Here is a 20163-nt window from a genome sequence, read left to right on the forward strand (position 1 = left end):
CCACTTGGGAAGAGCACTTGCAGTCCCTCCGTAGAATGTTGGTGGCCCTGCAAAAGGCATGCCTCAATATTAAGGCCAGAAACTGCCAGATAGGACAGGGTTCAGTGGTGTATTTGTGACATCAGGTAGGGAGTGGCCTGGTGGCACCCCTACAGCCAAAAATTTACACCATTCTGGCTTTCGAGCCTCCCAAGACCCAGTCTGAGATGACTTACTCACTAGCTATTACAGACGTTTTGTCAAGGGGTACGGCATCATTGTTCCCCTCTTGAATGAGTTGACTTCTAAAAAGCAACCAGGGAAGATGATCTGGACAAAGTCTTGCCAGACCGCTTTTGATGCCTGAAGGCCGCCATGTGCATAGCACCTGTGCTGAAGGCACCTGATTTCTCCAAGGAATTTGTTGTGCTAAGTGACACTTCAGAGCATGGTACAGGAGCAGTGTTAGCTAAATGAAGAGGGCCTACATGAACCTGTAGCCTTTATTAGCAGGAGGTTACTTCCCAGGGAACGTAGGTGGAGTGCAATAGAGCTAGAGGCTTTTGCTGTGGTCTGAGTGCTGAAGAAACTAAGACCCTACTTGTTTGGGACTCACTTCTGGGTTCAGACTGACCACAGGCACCTCAGATGGTTAATGCAGATGAGGGGTGAGAATCAACAACTGTTGCGGTCGTCAATTTACCTACAAGGGATGGATTTTACAGTGGAACACCACCCTGGAACAGAACACACCAATGCTGATCGTCTGTCCAGATTCTTATGCCTTAGTGATGAGAATTCCTATGAGGTTGGGTAGTTGCTCCCCACTTTCAGCTGGGGGGGGCACGTGTTAGACTTGGAAACCTTTGTGTTGTCTCTCTAACTTTTTTCCTCTGCTTCCCAAGTTGCTAACCAGTGCTAAAGTGCAAGTGCTCCTATGTAAAATGAATATGTAATTTGCTTATCCTTGTTTGGCATATTTGATTTACTAGTAAGTACCTAGTAATGTGCACTAGAGTTGCCCAGCACCTGTAAATCAAATGCTACTAGTGGGCCTGCAGCAGGTGTTTGACCTGAATGAGCTGGATGTGTGATGCTTTCCCTGGGCCTGCGAGGGTTGTATTCAGGAGACTGGGAGTTCTTTCTGTTCTTTTGGAGAAAAAAATATGAGGACTGCAGATTTAAGTGTTTGCACATAGGATGATATGTTTCTTTAGGCAGTACTTCAGATAGTACTGTCAGTTTTCCATCAGAATATTCAAAATCCTGTCCAATTGCAGATATTGCAATTCCAGTATTAGGGATGTGCCTAGTGTGAGATTAGTAAACCTGAATTTTCCAGTCCAGTTCATCTTGGGGCAGGTGTTCCTACAGAGTCTTGCATGGTTATTTAGTTGTTGTTTTTGGTATTGGTACATATGTTAATGTATCTAATAGGTTTTAGGACTGGGGTTTCTGGTAGTCAGAGTGTGCACCCTGTAGAAGCAGGAACCATCACTTCTAGTCAGGTTAAGCTAGATACACACTTAGAGATAATCTGTGCTCACCCTCTGGTAGTTTGGCACAGAGCAGGCAGGCTTACATAAAGAGGCAATGTGCAAAGTATTTGTGCAACACACACCCCATAATACAAAGAAAACACCACGAAAATACGCCACACAGGTTTAGAATACTAGTAGCTCTTTACTGAATAAAAAAAGACCAGCACAACAAAAATCTAATCAGTGTTTCAAAAGATATGCACCTTTAAAGTACCAAGGTAAACGCAGAGCTTACGTAACACGCACAATTCTCAGGTCAAAACAGCACCTGAGAGGCATTGAAACATAGGTCTCTCATTGGTCCCTTGAGACCTGTGTAATTATGCATTTTTGGGTCCCAATGAGATCGCAGGTAGGCATCAGGGACCTTGTGGGTCCTGTGCACATAAAACAGTACCTTGTTTGGAGAGGCACACCGACACAGCCATGCTGGAAGAAACAAACGCATCTATCAGAGTTAAGTGTGCACAGAACAGCTGCAGTGTCCTTCTCCGATTGGACTCCTTCACCTCAGGTCTTTCAGGTGAATGGCTGATGGGGGAGCACGGCAATGGTCTCCACTTCCTGCAGATGGGTGGCTGTGGAGTAGTCTTTGCCGTGGCAATGCAGCAGAAAATAAATTGAAAAGAAAACAATCTGCATGGCCGTAGTCAGGTGCAATGCATTTCTCAATAAAAACAAAGCAACGATCAGGCAGAAAAGTTCTTGTCCGTGGTTGCAGGTCGGGAGTGAAGCGCTGATCTTTGCTGGTACAGGACTGTCAGGCTCACGAACGACACAGTCTAGCAGCTGCGAGTGAAGGGGCGTATTTACAAGAAAGTGGCACATTGGTCCTGATGTGCCACTTTTTCAGAATGTCCCTGTCAGCATCTAACAATCTAACAGTCTTTAGGACAATAGCATCAAAGTTTTTGATGCTATTTTGGCGCTTTGCTGCACTAGCCTAAACAAATTTGGCACTAGTGCAACAGTGCACAGGGAGGCCAATTGATATCAATGCCTGCTCAGAGTAGGCGTTAAAAATGACGGGAAAAATGGCACAGTGAAATCTAGTAAATTTCACGGAGACATTTTTCTGGGTAAATATGGTGCAGGGAAAAGGCCTCATTAATGCCGCCTTCGCGTAAAACAAAAGATACCAAGGCTGCGCTAAGTTGGTGCAAGGGGCTTGTAAATATGGCCTAAAGTCTTATATGGCCCTCAGACTTCTTAAACAGGAGGCAAGCTTAGCAAGCCCTTGGAGATCACTTGGAAAGAAGGAAAAGTCCAGCTCTCTTTCAGCAAGGCCATAGAGCAGCAGGCAGCAGGGCAACAGCAGAAAAGCAGTCCTCCCAGAAAAAGCAGTCCAGTTGAGTCTTTTAGGCAGCACAGCAGTTCTTCTGGTAGAGCTTGGTTACAAGTGTTTGTTTTTAGGGGGTCATAGATCCAGTACTTATACCCAGAAGTGCCTTTGATATGGAGTTACTTCAAAGCAGGGTCTTTGAAGTGCACAGAGATCTTTTCTTTCTAGCCCTGAATCCAGACTGTCAATAGAGCGTAATCATCCCTTTGTGTGGAGACAGGCACTTCCCTATTCAAGTGTGTCAACTCCCCTCCACCCTTCCTGCCTAGGAAGGCCCATCTATATGCAGATGACGGCAGATGAGTGCTCAGACACACCTAACCTTCCTGTGTTTGTGTCTGTCTAGAGCGAATGAACAAACTGTAGCTGTCACCTAACCCAGACGTGTATTGGAGACAGGCTGCAACACACTCATAGCAGTAAGAGGAGAGAAGTGCCCACTTTGTAAAAGTGTCATTTCTAAAATAGTAATGTTACATCCGACTTTACCAGTAAACAGGATTTATTATTCAAAAGAATGATATGAAACATGATGTAGCTATTCCTTTCTGATCATGCATTAGAGCTTAAAAGTATGTTAAGGAATTCAATGTATAGGACTATGAGAAGAGTAGACCACACACTAGTGGAAAACAACTTTGGTGGTTTTTCACAACCAGGACATGCAAAACTTAAAAGTACATGACTTGCCTTTTATGTACATAGCACCCTGCCCTATAGGTTACCTAGGGCCTACCTTAGGGGTGACATATGTAATAAAAGGTGAGTCTAGGGCTTGACAAGGGTCTTAAATGTCAAGTCAAAGTGAAACTGAAATCACAGGTGCTGCAGAGGCAGGCCTGAGACAGGTTTAAATGACTACTTGTTTGGGTGGCCCAATTAGTGCTGCAGGCCCACTAGTTGCATTTAATTTACAGGACCTGGGTATATAGTATACCATTTTACAAGGGTCTTACATGTAAATTAAATATGCCAATGGTGGACATACCAATATTTCCATGTTTAATGGAGAAGCATATGCACTTTAGCACAGGTCAGCAGTGGTAAAGTGTGCAGAGTCCTAAGGCAAATAACAACATACAGAGAAAACTCAAGACAAAGGGGTAAAACATTTGGGGGAAGACCACCTTAAGGCTGACAGGTCTAACAGTTTGGTTTTTTGTTTAATTTATGCAACAGTAGGTCTGTCTAATATAATAGAACCATATGTCTTCAAGGCTTATTCTGGGGGTGCTAGCTTTAATAGTCTTGACAACCTTAGGGTTTCACATACTTCTGCTTTGCTTGCAGCCTCTTCAGTCATTTGTATCTTATTTTATTGATAGCAGGTGTGATGGCAACAGGGTCATCACTAGAAATGCCTTGCACCTGTAGCCTGGGGGCCTTAGACGCCTTCTGGAATTAATTCTCTTAAGTAGATTTTAATGCAGTACTTTAAGTCATGCTGCCTTCGCATGTGCAATCACCACCAATAAATCTTCTGTCATCATTGCCTCAGTACTCTGTTAGACATCATTTTCACGAAATGTGTTAATTGGTATATTAGGAGGTGTCATGAACATGCACTGTATGCCACCAACTGCTCCCATCTGTCAGTTTTCCGAGGCCGAAGCTCAAATTCTGCACAGTCACCTCACTGTTCTTTTGGTTGCTCTCTGGGAAATTAAGTTGGGTTGGATGTAGAAATTAGATGTGGTTAGTGGATGGTGAGGTTACAGATAAATCTATCTGGAGTTGCAACATGCAGTCTCACCACACCATTTGTCCTACCTCCATTGGAATGTATCTTAGATGTAGCTTGAATTTCATCCTGCCTGCAAAGCACACAGTCATAAAGAAACACGATGCAGGATTTGTCACTTTGATCCTGGTATCATCCTGCTTGTGTCTGTGTCGCTCTGAAGCTTATCCTCGTCAATGCAGGGTTTTCAGGGCTGGACAGTGGCTAGGCTGAGCCTGCAACATCAGGCTAAAAACTACCAAAGGCTGTAGGCCTGCCCCACCGTCAGCCATCACTTGCAAAGTCAGGTGCAGACATGGCTCCCCTTCCTCATAGCTAGATTGGAGCATCGGTGTCAGTGATAGTGCCCAAAGCCTGGGTGCAGCCCAGTGCTCTTAAGCACTGTCAACATGCAGACACCTTCATGTGTCTGGTACCAGTGGCAGGCTTGTGAACTGATCTACTGACCCCTCTAGAAATCCTAGACCGAGCTGTGCTGACTGGCAAGTGCATGCAGCCTGGTCAGAGAAGGTTCAACAATGTTCAGCAGCACTGGCTTGACGCAGACCAAGACCCAAGCATACAGGCCAGTAAACCCACTACTAAGTGGATCTAGCAAACTCTGACCAAGAATCTAGTGATAGTAACTGGCTAATTGTTAGCAGAGGAGGGCAGGTTTAGGCAAATGGAATCAGATGCTTTGTCGACCTCTTCTGCCCAGCCCAGACATGCTCTCAAATGTCAGATGCCCAGCATGCTGACCACTAAAATTACCAGTGCCCGCACCAGCCACTGGCCCCTTGGGGAGTGATCATCCAATGTGACACAAAATGAAAACAGTACTCGGACTAACTTTTATTTTAGACAATCTTAGGTATATCTGGACATGATTATATCAAAACTATTAGACATATGTGAGATGATATTTTTAATATGTTTTAATGATATGCTAAAATAACTGATCTTCTTTTCGCTTTGCTGAGAGTGCTTGTAGGAACATTTATTGATAATGACTGTGGTGACATGTACTATGATTTACTTTATGATTTAATTTACCTGGCAATCTTCTAGTACGTTGATGCATTTTTAAGAACATAAAGATTTGCATGATTCCCCCTCCCATTTAAAGTGGAGACAAAATAAAAAAATCACATTCACTCAATAAACTCAGGTAAGTCAATTTAAACAAATACACCTTTCAGAAAAGAAATATGATAATCAAAGAAACTCTCTTTTAGAAAATGTACATAGCCTCTTACATTATAAAATATCAAATGTGTATAATTGTACACTCTACCATAGTGTTCTGAGACATCACATGTGATGTGGTATATGTTCTTTCCTCATGGCAAAGATCACTGTGTTATACAAGTCTAAGTTATAAAGTTTCCAGATACATTAGCATCTATGTCCCCCTTATTTTACTCAGAAACATGCCTGATTTCAGGAGGTGAAATCTCTGAGTGACATACATCATAGCAGCGATATTTCTATTACTTACATAACTCTAGTGAGGCTGGTAACTTATGTTTCCAGTCTGTCAAAGTTTTCCATCGAGTGATTTCTCTTACATAACTTCATTTTGTTTACTTCCACTATGGCTATTATTAATTTCCCGAGATGCAGACTGGCTATTCTTTTGTGCCTTTTAAAAGTTGATCCCTAAAGATGATGTCCTTGAACTAAAATAAATAATTACATCCAGGTCCAACATAGCAGCCACAACATCTACATTGTTAACCACTTCAGGTGCGGTTGAGATGTTGGTGTCCTCTGCCCAACCTCCTTAGTGCTAAGGAGGTGAAAGTCTCTTCCTGGCACTTAGGCAAAATATAATTTTGGTGTTTGTAGCAGAAGTCTTTTTCTCTAAAATCTTGAGTGAAGAACTTCTACTGCAGCCTATGATGTTTTCTTTTTTCGGTGTCTTTGCAATGTCACAGATACTAAAAGTTAAAAAAATGATGCTTTACACTCCATGATGCAACACCCACCACCCACCAGTGTGGTGGGTGTTGACATGCATATCTCATCTTCCCAACCACTGATCTCTGCAGAAGGAGTACCGGTGTACCATTGGAAAGGGGTGTATACCCCTTTCAAATAATGCCTCCCCTATTGGATCCCTGCTGCAGGATCACTGCAGGAGAGTGGTGCCTGAGCAGGGATCCACAGAATAGCTACTAGAATTGGAATTAGCCTGTTCCCCTATGTTAGAAATGGGATCTCTAATTGGAAGTCATTTTACAACCTGTCCAAGTAGGGAACCTCAATCTAGTCTGGTAAGAGATTCCAACACCTAAGATAACCCCTGCTCACCCCCTTGGTAGCTTGGCACAAGCAGTCTGGCTTATCTCAAAGGCAATATGTAAAGTATTTGTACATTCACATCCGTTTAGGAAAATAGCCAATATTTATCTGAGTAAAACAAGACCAAAACAACAAAAACTCCAACATACAGAGATATCACTTTTTAAAGATGTAAAAATGTTTTAATCCTGAAAAATCTGTTGTTGTATGCTTATAACACACAGTATCTTGGATGAGTCAAAAACAAATATGATGCAGGCCACAAAGGAGGTGATGCATCCAAAAAGCAGGCAATGCATTGAATATTTCCCTGCTATATAGCCAATGAGTGGATTCTTTTCCTACTGGATTTGTTATGCATCTCTTCTTTTCTCACTGGAGGGGCGATGCAATAATTCTTGACTGTAGTGCAGCATCGATGAAGAAAATGACTCCCAGGAGGGATGCATGGAAAATCCATATGCAGAGTAATGATGGATCCACACTGAAGGTGAGGCTTTGAATTTTCAGCTGTGGTGCAGGGTCTGTGTCGATTTTTCAGCCACAACACCCATGGTGCGTGTATTTTACTTATGGTCATCAGCTTCCACTTCCATGGACCCAGGGGCTGGAATTGGCACCACTTGGCAGATCAAGACTCTTAGCAGAATAGCCCAGGCACTGGTAGATGAAGTCTTTGATATCCCTGAGACTTCACAACAGGAGGCAAGCTCAGTTCAAGCCCTTGGAGAACCTTGGAAAGTAGGATGTAGATAGCAAAGTCCAGTCCTTTCACTCCCAGGACAGAAGCAGCAAGCAGCAGGCCAGCACAGCAAAGCAACAGGCAGAGTGGCAGTTCCTCTTCTTCCTGACAGAATGTCCTCTGTCCAGAAGTGTTCTGAAGTTGTGGGGTCAGCAGTCCAATGCATATTCTCATTCCTGCTTTTGAAGTAGGCAATCTTCAAAGGAAAGTCTTTGTAGTGCACAAGACCCTGCCTCTCCCTGTCCTGGCCTCAGACAGACTCTGGGGGTCAGAGAGACTGCTTTGTATAAGGATAAGCACAGCCCTATTCAGGTGCAAGTGTTATCTCCTCCCTCTACTGTAGCCGAGAAAGACTTATCAGGATATGCAGGACAAACTTCAGATCCCTGTGTGACTGTCTAGAGTGAATTCACAAACAGTCCAACTGTCAGTTTAACCCAGATGTGTATTCAGCAACCGGACAGAGGCACAGAATTTTTAAGCACGAAAATACCCACTTTCTAAAAGTGGCATTTTCAAACTTACAATCTAAAAAACAACTTTACCAAAAGATGTATGTTTAAATTGTGAGTTCAGAGACCCCAAACTCCAATCTCTATCTGCTCCCAAGGGGAAGTTACACTTAAAATATAGTTCAAGGTAATCCCTATTTTTACCTATGTAAGAGATAGGTCGCCTTGCAATAGTGAAAACCAAATGTAGCAACACTTCATTATCAGGACATGTAAAACACACCAGTATGTGTCCTAACCTTTAAATGCACTTCACCCTGCCCAAGAGACCTAACTTAGGGATGACTTACATGTATTAAAAGGGAAGGTTTGGGCCTAGCAAGTAGGTGCACTTGCCAGGTTGTACTGGCAGTTCGAAAACTCATTCACAGACCCTGCAATGGCAGGTCTGAGATATGTTTACAGGGCTACTCATGTATGTGGCATAAACAGTGCTGCAGGCCCACTAATAGCATTTGAGTTCCAGGCCCTGGGGACCTCAGGTCCATTTACTAGGGACTTAATGGTAAATCAAATATGACAATCATGGATAAATCATTCACCAATACAATTTAGACAGAGAGCATATGCACTTTAGCACTGGTTAGCAGTGGTAAAGTGGCCAGAGTCCTAAGGCCAACAAAAACAGTTCAGAAATACATAGGAGGAAGGAAGCAAAATGTTTGGGGATGACCATGGCATCAGCTGTTGGACCTGGCAAAAAAGGCCAGGTCCAACAGCCGAAATTTCCTACGAGTCTTTTTGTCCCTCCAGCAGGAACATTAGGGCATTTTACCCACAATCTGCCCTGATCCTATTTACATATTATTATTTTTATTATTATCATTATTAATATTATTATTATTATTATTATTCATGGAAATATGAGGGCTGGCTACTCCAGGGATCAGCCCATTACTCTCTCCCCTGAACCCCCCAACAATCTTTCTGGTCCCCTGGTACCCAATTCGGGAATTTACTCCAATCTGCCCTCTGTGGGCAAGAGGCAGTGAGCCCACGAGACATCAGGGCTGTTTTTATGTATAAAAATAAATTGGATGCTCACACAGGTATCAACTATTAAGCCCCGCCCCTAAAGCCCTAGTATGCTTTCTGATTTACCCTCAATCTGCTCTCCCCGCTGTGGCCAGAAAGCCCACTGAATGCCAGACATATATTTAAAAAAATATGATGGGGCTGACTCATTCCTGCACTGGGCCATACACCCACCCCTAAAGCTGCAACAAACTTTATGCCCCAGATGGGTAATTTACCCAGAATATGCCCTCCTTGAGGCAGCTGATCCCTCACTGAATGGCAGAGAAATTTGAAATAAATTTGGTGGGGGGGTCGTCCTGTTCTGGCATTGGACCATACCTCCCACCAGTAAGGCCCCAGTAGTTATTTCTACCTACAAGACTCAGAGACCAAATACTAGAGGCATCCCCATGGCAAACAAGATTACATTTGAATTGTTTAGGTATGATTTTGACCAACGGTCCAGCAAAAACCCCCATTCTGTTGCTTTGAGATGGCAGAAACTATGTCTGGTGCATGAGGGACCAGGCTAGGATGCAGATCCTCACACCCCATTCTGTTTCTCACTTTTTGTCTCTGAGGCTGTGACTAGATTTCTGAACTCTCGGGATGGGCTGATAGGTCTTAATCGAAATTGTATAATCTACACACTAAGGAGGGCTAAAAGCCCATCAGTCTATCATAGCAAAAAGTGTGAAAAGGAATGAGGTAGGGTGCTGGGCCATCCTGGCACTCCCACATCTGAGAAAAGCTACGGCCAAAGAAATCCCAGTTTCCTCTCACAGAAATGGTGAATTGATGCACTAATAAGGCTTTGTATAAGCTGGCAACAAAGGAACCATACCTACCTTAGTTATTTAGAGACCCAGAGGAATGCAAGGAGGTATGGCTTGCTTGGATCACATGGAGTTTCCTTACCTAGAATGTATGAGTCAAAAAGACTATTAAGACTATTTTTTGCATATTTATGTGACAGAAACTCTGGTACTTCCAGCCAATGGCCGAAGTCTTACCATTTTATGTTCCCACAATTCCCAGATCGATAATCTTCCTCTTGTGTGCTGGAGGACACATGCAATAGGAACACAGAAAAAACTGCAACCCTGTGAAAAGTTCACTTACACCACATGGTCCAAGTTTTGACTGGTTGCTTTTGTGGGTGATAAGTTCACCAATTCAAGTGAGTTACTATTTTTATGTGAAGAAGTGTGGGGATGCTAGATGGTAAAAATGTTGACGAAAATGCATTAGTTTATTCAATGTTTTCGGATTGCAGGGCATTCAAGGTAAGAAAACAAAGTGAAATCCATGCAAGTCACACCATCCTTGACTCCCATGGGAGTCAAGCTTTCAGAAATGTCTGGGCTTGATAGTTTTACCTTAGTGCCAGCAGTTTCCTCAATAGAACCGTATTGCCAGAATAAGTGAATTTCAAAAGGATGATCTTGATGCTTCCATTTTATTTTTTGACTCGTTTCCTGTCAAATGAGATAGACTAAACCACATAAGAAGTTCAGATTTTTAGGGCAAGGGTGGAAATGTTGGGTGATAGAATTTTGTTGATTGTTTAACATTCTGGAACTTTCTCCCAGAGAAATATGAGGAAACTCTGTAATTTTTAGCCACAGTTTGACATTCACAGGTCTTTTTGGAAAAGAAAGCATAATGGAATCCTCATGAATGTCTAGTTTTCAGAAATGTCACAGTTTGGTAGGTTGGCATTTATGCCAGACAAGCACTGGCCCAAATGATGCAGCTACCCACATAGTGTGAATTTTGAAGGTAAAACGTGATGTTTCCTTATTGTGTTTTGGGACATTTCTTGGTGCAGGTGATAGGGCCATCCTCGTAAGTGAGGTGCCATTTTTATTGGGAATACAGAATTGTAGAATTCTGTTTATTATCAATTGAATTTTCTATTTTTGGCTTCCAAATGTGAGTCCGTGTACAAGACAAAACATAATTTGAAAAAATCCCTCCTTATAACAAGATAATATGGGTAATTTTAAATTCAGAGTTGTACAAATAACCACTATTCATAAACTCATTGTGTTAGGCATGTTCTGAAAATGCATAGGATTCCTCCATACCTGTGTTTTTCTTTCATTAGATTTTACCTTATGATGTATGGTTGGTACGCAATAATTAATAATTATAAGCTGCAGCTCAGTTGGTAGCTCTGGAGATTGTGTGCTTTTAGACAACCAAAAAACTCACAATCTATGGACCAAATGGGAGAAAAATCACAGATGAAAATATTGTCATCCATTAACATTGTTCCTATTCATTTTCAGAAGAAATTTGGAAATTAGTTGGAAAGGATATGAGTCTTTCAAAAGTAATAGGTCCACAATTTTCTTATTATTGGCAACCAAGTACTCCATTGAAATACTTGACTCTCTCAGGGCAGTGAAGTAGAGCAGTCCGAAGCATACTCAAGGGTGGTTGTGTGATCTAGCAATCCCAATTCACTGTCTCACAACTACAGTACTCATTAAATTACTTTCACTTTCTACTTTTATATATACAAAAGGTGGCCTGTATGTGTGTTGAGTCTAGGCCTAGGTATGTGTGACGCAGTTGGAAATGAAGCCATGTGGGCCCCTGAAATGGCGGCTGCTTGACCTGTAAAGTGGGACAGTGGGATGTGAGGTAACTGCGCTGACGTTGTACACTATCGCGGTAGGCGGTCGAAGACTGCGGCGCAATGCTGCATTGGTTAACATTGGACCCTATGGGTCCCAGGAGCCAATGGCGATGTACGCCGGCGGTGACGGTATGCACCGCCGCGGACGTGACCGCCATTTGCTATCTGTTCAATCACTCAATACCTGATCTTCGACAGGAGAGGACCTACACTGCAAGTGCTGCTGTGACCTCGGTCTGGAAGAGACAATGGCTTGAGTGTCTGGGGAAAGGGCCCCTGCCTTCACATCGGAGGAGTTGGAGAAGCTCGTGGATGGGGTCCTCCCCCAGTACATGCTACTCTACGGTCCTCCAGACAAACAGGTAAGTACACAGGGAGCATGTTTTAAGGGCTATGCCTGTGTGGAGAGGGCTGGATGAAAGAAGGAAGGGGGGAGAGCGCTGCGTGCATGAAAGACGGTGAATGCATGTGCCACATGGCAAGGGTAGGGATGGGGGCCAATCACTTTGACGGTGTAGTTGGTAATAACTTCTCTTTTTCCCCTGTACATTTCATGTAGGTCAGCGCCCACCAGAAGAAAGATATTTGGCGTGCCATTGCCAAGGACGTCCGGACCCTGGGGGTCTACCACAGATGGAGCACCCACTGCCGGAAAAGATGGGAGGACATTCGCCGCTGGAGCAAGAAGACGGCGGAGGCTCAGCTGGGGATGGCCTCCCAACGTGGGAGGGGTGGCCGTCTCACCATGACCCCGCTGATGTTCAGGATCCTGGCGTGGCCTACCCAGAGTTGGATGGGTGCTTGAGGGCATCACAGCAGCCACAAGGGGGTGAGTACACTCTCATTCTGCTGACTTTGCACGCAGTGGAGGTGTCTGGGTGGGGGAGGTGGGCTGTAGGTTTCCCTAGGCCAGGGTGAGTTCAGTAGGCAAGGCCCCTCCGCAAGGCAGGCCATGTGGCACCCCAGCCCACCTCTGTAGAGTGACAACTACACCTAGTCATGCCCCTAAGTCATCTATATGTGCAGATGTCGTTCATAGCCTTGTAGGTCATTTCCCAGAAATTGAACAGTGGAGCCCAAGAGCGCGGTGTAGTGCAGGGGGCTTCTGTGCCTGTCGTGTCCGCCAACGGTAGCAGTAATGCATGCACTCAACATGTCTTTCTTCTGTCTTCCCCCCTTTTTGTGGTCTCCCTGTTCTTGTGTGCATTAGCATCATCAGGCGGAGGAGCAGTGGCACCGGAGCACGAGGGAGCTGCATCCCACATGGCCCTGGAGGGCGACACTACACAGTCTGAATTCACCAGTGGGACGGAGGGCGCGGGGAGCTCCACGGCGGGGACAGGAGCTGATACCAGTGACAAGGACTCGTCCTCTGATGTGAGCTCCCTTGTGGTGGCGGCAACATCTGTGCCCCCCGCATCTACAGGTACAGCCGCCACCCCCCCTACCAGCACCGCCATCCCAGCAGCCCCTCAGCCTTTGCCCCGTGCCCACTCACCCAGGAGGGTGGGCATCACCTTCGCCCCAGGCAATTCAGGCCCTGCCCCAGTCACCCCTGCTGCCCTCAGTGAGGAGGCCATTGACCTCCTCAGGTCCCTCACTGTTGGGCAGTCTACCATTTTTAATGCCATCCAGGGTGTAGAGAGGCAGTTGCAACAAACCAATACATTCCTGGAGGGCATTCATTCTGGTCAGGCGGCCCTTCAGCGAGCTTTTCAGACTGGCCTCAGCACTGATGGCAGCCATTGTCCCCATCTCTTGCCTCCCCGCTCCAACTTCCTCCACCCAGACCCAATCCCTTGTACCTCAGCCTATCCCAAGAACACCTACAGACCAACATGCACACACGTCAACACCCAAGGGTAGCTCAGGCAAACATAAACACCACACATCCCACAGGCACTCACGCAAGCATCACACACATGCAGACACAGCAACATCCACTGCCTCCACTGTGTCCACCTCCTCCTCGTCTCCCTCCTCCCTCCCAGTCTCGTCTACACTCACATCTCCATGCACTACCTCTACAGCCACTACGTCCCTCTCCAGCACACCCACCACCACACCCCGCTCACGTGCAGTCACCACCCCCACTACCATTCACACGTCCCCTGTGACCTCTCCCAGTGCGTCTGTGACGCCCCCTCCCAAGATACACAAATGTGGCACACACCCACCCAACAGTCATCCACCTCACGACAGCCTCCAGCGCATGCACCTTCACCCAAAGTCACCAAACGTACACCTCCTACAACACCACCTCTTCCTCCACTCCCAAACCCCCTCCAGCTACCCGTCACAGTGTGTCCCAAAAACATTTCCTGTCCAACCTTGACCTCTTTCCCACACCTCCCCCACCCCGTCCGTCTCATAGGTCCCGAACTAGCACCTCAGCTGCAACATCTCCGGGACGGGTGGTGCCTGTAGTCACCGGAATCTGGAGTGCACCGGCCACCAGGGCAGCCAGTGTGGCACGGACCCACAGCACAGACAGTCCCCCACCTGTGAAGCATCAGAAGTTGGCCAGTGCCCGGCGGGAGAGGGGGAAGACTCCAGCCACCAAAGCTGCTCCAAGGGGTCCCGTTGGGAGTGTGGAGTCAGCTGTGACACCTTCCAAGGTGGGGAAGGGCCACAAGAAACCCAGCAGGTCTGGGAAGGGCAGCACAGTGGAGAAGACCACCATCAGCCCCAGCTGCCCAGGAGGCCACCGCCAGCACCAGTCCAGCTGCCCAGGAGGCCACCGCCAGCACCAGCGTAGCTGCCCAGGAGGCCACCACCAGCACCAGCCCAGCTGCCCAGGAGGCCACCGCCAGCACCAGCCCCGCTGGGCCATGAAGGAACGCCAGCACCAGCCCCGCTGGGCTATGAAGGACCGCCAGCAGCTGAGACCCTGCAATGGAGACCGCCATCTCAAGCACCACTGAACAGGGCACCGCCATCTCAAGCACCGCTGAACAGGGCACCGCCATCTCAAGCACCGCTGAACAGGGCACCACCATCTCAAACACCGCTGAACAGGGCACCGCCATCTCAAGCACCGCTAGCCCATGAGCAGCAGGGGCACTGACCCAACTGAGTCCATCACGGGGTGAATGATGCACTCTGGGCACCATGCCCCCTCCAGAACCAGTGGAGAGATACATCCACTACCTCTGTCCTTAACAGGATGAAGCACTCTGGGAACCATGCCCCCTCCAGAACCAGTGGAGACTGTCATCCACTACCTCTGTCCTTAACAGGATGAAGCACTCTGGGCACCATGCCCCCCTCCAGAACAAGTGGAGAATGTCATCCACTACCTCTGTCCTTAACAGGATGAAGCACTCTGGGCACCATGCACCCTCCTGAACCAGTGGAGACTGTCATCCACTTGTGAGACTGTGCCTTTGCACTCCCCAGGATGGAACAGTGGGCAACCCACCCACTGTATAGACTTGTGAGACTGTGGCTTTGCACTCCCCAGGATGGAACAGTGGGCAACCCACCCACTGTATAGACTTGTGAGACTGTGGCTTTGCACTCCCCAGGATGTACCAGTGGGCAACCCACCCACTGTAGAGACTTGAGAAACTGTGGCTTTGCACTCCCAAGGATGGAACAGTGGGCAACCCACCCACTGTATAGACTTGTGAGACTGTGGCTTTGCACTCCCCAGGATGTAACAGTGGGTAACCCACCCACTGTAGAGACTTGAGAGACTGTGGCTTTGCACTCCCCAGGTTGGAACAGTGGGCATGTGGCGCCCTCGTGGATTTGGCGTCGTGCACTCAAGCGGCTGACGTGCCCCCCCCTTTCCCTCCCCCTGAGGTGCCTGTTAAGTTGCTCTCTGATGCCCCTGCAGTGTTCTCTTCGTCATGTTCGGGGATCTTGTGTGGGCCTCACCCATACCGTGTGGTCCCAGTGTTCCACGGACTTTCTTAGTGCACTATCTGGACTACTATGCTTGGTATATATTATGTACATGGTGTATATATATATTTCTGCCTACTTGTTTTTAATCTATTACAATGGTTACACTAATTTTCTATTGTCTTTGCATTCTTCCGGTGGGCTTGGGGGGTGTAACTGTGATGTATTGATATGCATTAATGTGTGTGTTGTAGGGGGTGAGGGTGGGGGTGTTGCGTGTATATGTCCCTGTTTTTTGCCTCCCCCCTCCCCTGTGTTGTAGGTGCAGTACTCACCGTGGTCTTCGCCACCGGCGTTCGTGCTCCTAGTAGAGGAGCAGGAAGACTATCGCAGGTAGAATTTGGAGTTCGGGGTCCATGGTGTCCTCGTTCCTCGTGGGGTGTGTAGAGGTGAGCGTTTTCCCTTCGAAATTCCTGTTTCCGCTGTGTTTTTATCCGCATTGAATCCGCCCCTGAAAAGGTGGCGGATTGGCCTGTCATAATAGTGTGGGCGGCACATTGTCTCCCGCCTGTCTGTTGGCGGTGACCGCTGCGCTGTTTGTTTGTACCGCCGTGGCGGTAAGAGTGTTAAAGTGGCTGTCTTTGTTGGCGGTTTCCACCACGGTCGTAATTGCAATTTTTTTACCGCCGGCCTGTTGGCGGTCTTACCGCCGCTTTAACACCATCCGCCAGGGTTGTAATGACCACCAAAGTCTCTTTCAAGCACAAAGTTCCAGGTTTGTGTGAAAAATCTTTGCAAAGAACCGCAAATGAGGAGATGCGTGGAAACAAAGGGGTGTACGTCGATTTTTCCGGCCGCACAGAGCAATGTGTCGATTAGTTTACATGCAGGGAAGGCTGTGAGTCGATATCCGGAACTCGGTTGTGGATCCTCTTCGGGTTGCTGTGTTTTCGCATGACCTGTGGATGATGTGTGGATTTCCGGTGCTGGGAGGATGAAGTCACAGGAGCTGCGTCGATTCAGTGGGCATTGCGTTGAATTTTCTACCGCACGGCAGGTGCTGCGTCAATTCCTCTCTGGAAGTTGGGCTGCGTTGTTCCGGCTCAGATGTGCGTCGATCCAGTGGGCCGTGCGTCGAATTTCTGGTCGCTGCGCTGGCGCTGCATCAATCTTCTTGTTGTGAAGTCGGGCTGCATCGTTCCGGTTGGGCTTGCAGTGAATTTTTCACCACAGTGCAGGCTGTGCGTAGTTTTTGGCAGGCTGTGGGTCGAATTTCGCCACACAAGGAGTCCTTCATGTAGCGATGAAGTCTTTTTGGTCCTGAGACTTCAGGGAACAGCAGGATTTTGTATTACCATTCTGACCATACTAAATAAGACCTTCCTACTCCTTACAGATCAGCAGCTACCACTCAAACAATATATGAGGGCAGCCCCAATGTTAGCCTATGAAGGGAGCAGGCCTCACAGCAGTGTAAAAACGAATTTAGGAGTTTGACACTACCAGGACATGTAACCTACACAGGTAAATGTCCTGCCTTTTGCCAACACAGCACCCTTCCCTATGGGTTACATAGAGCATGCCTTAGGGGTGACTTAGATGTAGAAAAAGGGGAGTTTTAGGTTTGGAAAGTACTTTTAAATGTCAAGTCGAATTGGCAGTAAAACTGCACATACAGACCTTGCAATGGCAGGGCTGAGACAAGGTTAAGGGGCTATTTAAGTGTGTTGCACAATACGTGCTGCATGCCCACTAGTAGCATTTAATCTACAGGCCCTGGGCACATATAGTGCACTTTACTAGGTACTTATAAGTAAATTAAGTAGTCCAATTGGGCATGATCCAAAGTTAGCATGTTTAAAGGGAGAGAGCATAGGCACTTTAGCACTAATTAGCAGTGGCAAAGTGCACTGAGTCTTAAAACCAGCAAAAACAGTATCTAAAAAGTGGAGGGAGGCAGGAAAAAAGTCAGGGGTGACCACCATGAGGCTGTCGTCTAACAAGTAACATCTTCTGTGGGCTGATGTGTCTGACATAGCTGAGAATATTTCCATCTGGGTGTTATCAGATAGAGAAAATGTATTTTTTTGAATTGCATTGGCAAGTATCAACTCTTTTATTCTGTAATTCCCGAAGTTCACTGTAATTGTCCATTGATACTTTGCATTTGTTGACCTCTGGGCAGGTATGCAATGGGCCCTCAGATCGATAATTTCTCTGGTGAGTTCTCCAATATGCACAACTTAACTAATGCCTCCATATATTGCAGCATATTCTGATGGTTCACCGTAGTCTCTGCACCTTCTGATATCACAACAAAATGAAGGTTCGATCTCCACGCAAAATTTTCCATGTCATCAATTATGGTCTGTGTCTCCCATAACATTTTCTGTAAGTGACTAATCTCCCTGTCACAGACCAGAGAGTGATCCTCCAGGTCCTAGACCCTCTGCTCTAGCTCCTGGAAACATGCTGGAATTTGACACAATACTTCCTCAATCTTGTCCAGCCTCTGGTTTTGCTTAAGCTACGCATGTTTTATTTAGCAAATGTCATGTAGAATAGTCTCTAAAAGGTTCTGTGACTGACCCACCTCTGTCTGTGGGTTTGTGGACTTTGGGCCCACCTCCATATGAGATGGGTCAAAGAGAACTGGGGAAGCTGAGGAGTCCTGCACACCTCCATCTGTCTCTCTGCACACTGCGACTTAATGAGCTGGATGCATGTTGGCTGTATTGTTACTTGATCTGCCCAGCTTGCGCCCTCTGTGACCTCCTTCAGCACATTCTGTAGCTCAATTGTTACACCCTACATACTCTTCAGTTGTTGCTGCACCTGCGCCATTTTGAGAATTTTTAACAAATAGTCCTTCTTAACAGTTATTTTTGCCCTACTTTCCATTTTCAAGGTCAGCGTGTGTGTCTGCACCTGCGAGGCCTCCTCACCTGGTGCATCTCGGCTACCGCCGCTACCTCTACTGGACTGTTTGTTAACTTAGAAGGAACTACAGTTGATGGGTAGACTTTCATCTATTTGACTTCACTCCAGATCTGTAGATACATTTCGTGAACTCAAAGATCCTTCTGCTGCCTATTCTGGATTACAGATTGCCTACCCCTGGTGAGAACCTTGGTGGGGCCCCTCTTCGGTCAGCAGCCTGACTGCACCTTGTCTTGGGATGCACCTTGTTAGGCTGCTTAAGTTGCCCTTCACAGTCCAACATGTGGCAGGTTCCTGCATGCATAGCTTTGGGGCACCCGGTGCCCGACCCGCTCATACATCAAAGAGAGTGGCCAGGGGAAAGAATACTTTCCCACTGTCCTGCTTTCCCATTGGCGATGCTGAGCCTATCGCGGCCACAGGAATCCTGGTTCGAGGCAAAGTGACGCACATGCCGTAGCTCGAAGCAAGGGGGAGGAGAGCAACCTATCCTTGACTTTCCTATTGACATTTCACCTACAGGTAGTTGCATATAAAATATTTTATCCAGCTATTCACTAGCTGACAATAAGTGTTATGAGATTTCTAATTCAAACACACTCACAAAATGTGTGATAGTTTTTGTTTTTAGCCACTGTAACGGAATTGCTGCCAGTGCATCTCTTTGAGGGAGCTATCTTACCATGATTGGTCCACAAAGACCTAGGTGCATTAACCCATTAACTTATTCCATTAGGACTGGAACCTGTGATCAATGTCTTATGCACAAACCTCTTCAAGAGATACATTTACCCGTTGTAATTTGGAAGTGAAATCAGAATCTCCATTTACAGTAATTTTCTCTCTCTCTTTCTTTCTTTCTTTCTCTTGCTATCTCTAAACACACAGTGATCATTTCAAAAGTATTCAAATCTATGGACTTTAATCTCAAGTGATGCATCCAAATGCTAAGTTCAAGTAACAAGGGCCTTATGTACAAACTGGAAACTGGATTTTTCCAATGTGCTGTAGAAAGGCTATGTGAAATTCAAATATTCTGAGCATGACAAAGAAAACTGAAGCCAAGCAAACCTGAACCCAGTGGAATTGCCTCTACTGATAAGTAGAATTAAATTTCACACACTACAACCTACATAAAACCAATTGACCATTTTTTGCTACACAGGCAATTAATGTTATCGATCCATTCCTGCAAAACATTAAAAAAATCTCATCCCAACTGAAGTCGCCTTAGCAAATTATATAACTGTGTAGCCACGTTGCTTTGTCATGACATATCACTCCTAAAAAGTGTAATGCTCTGCAGTTTCATTTTCTCTGGAGCCAATTTGACTGACTGAATAATTACTACAGCTGACACCAAAAATTATTATTTTAGCGATTTGAAGACGTATTTCTAATATGTGGGGCTCAATGAATTGTGTAACACAGAACTTTGCATCTGCAACCTCAATTATTTTAATATTAACCAAAACAGTGCTATCTAAATACATATGGATGTTGGCTTACCACCAAAAGTTAGGGGAAACTGATTAGTTTGTAGAAGAACACCGGATAAATCTTTACT

The 20163-nt window shown here is 46.1% G+C and overlaps 1 protein-coding gene across 1 annotated transcript in view; it reads left to right on the top strand.

The window, feature by feature from the left end:
- Positions 1 to 354: 354 nt before the first annotated feature.
- The window catches only part of LOC138293923 (vitellogenin-like), a 605610-nt gene continuing 585801 nt past the window's right edge, over positions 355 to 20163 (top strand). The window contains exon 1 of the mRNA XM_069233203.1: positions 355 to 430. Within this exon, the coding sequence (XP_069089304.1) occupies positions 355 to 430 (76 nt within the window). The remainder of the gene's footprint in view (positions 431 to 20163) is intronic.

The sequence above is a fragment of the Pleurodeles waltl genome, chromosome 4_2, assembly GCF_031143425.1.
Source record: "Pleurodeles waltl isolate 20211129_DDA chromosome 4_2, aPleWal1.hap1.20221129, whole genome shotgun sequence".
Taxonomy (NCBI): domain Eukaryota; kingdom Metazoa; phylum Chordata; class Amphibia; order Caudata; family Salamandridae; genus Pleurodeles; species Pleurodeles waltl.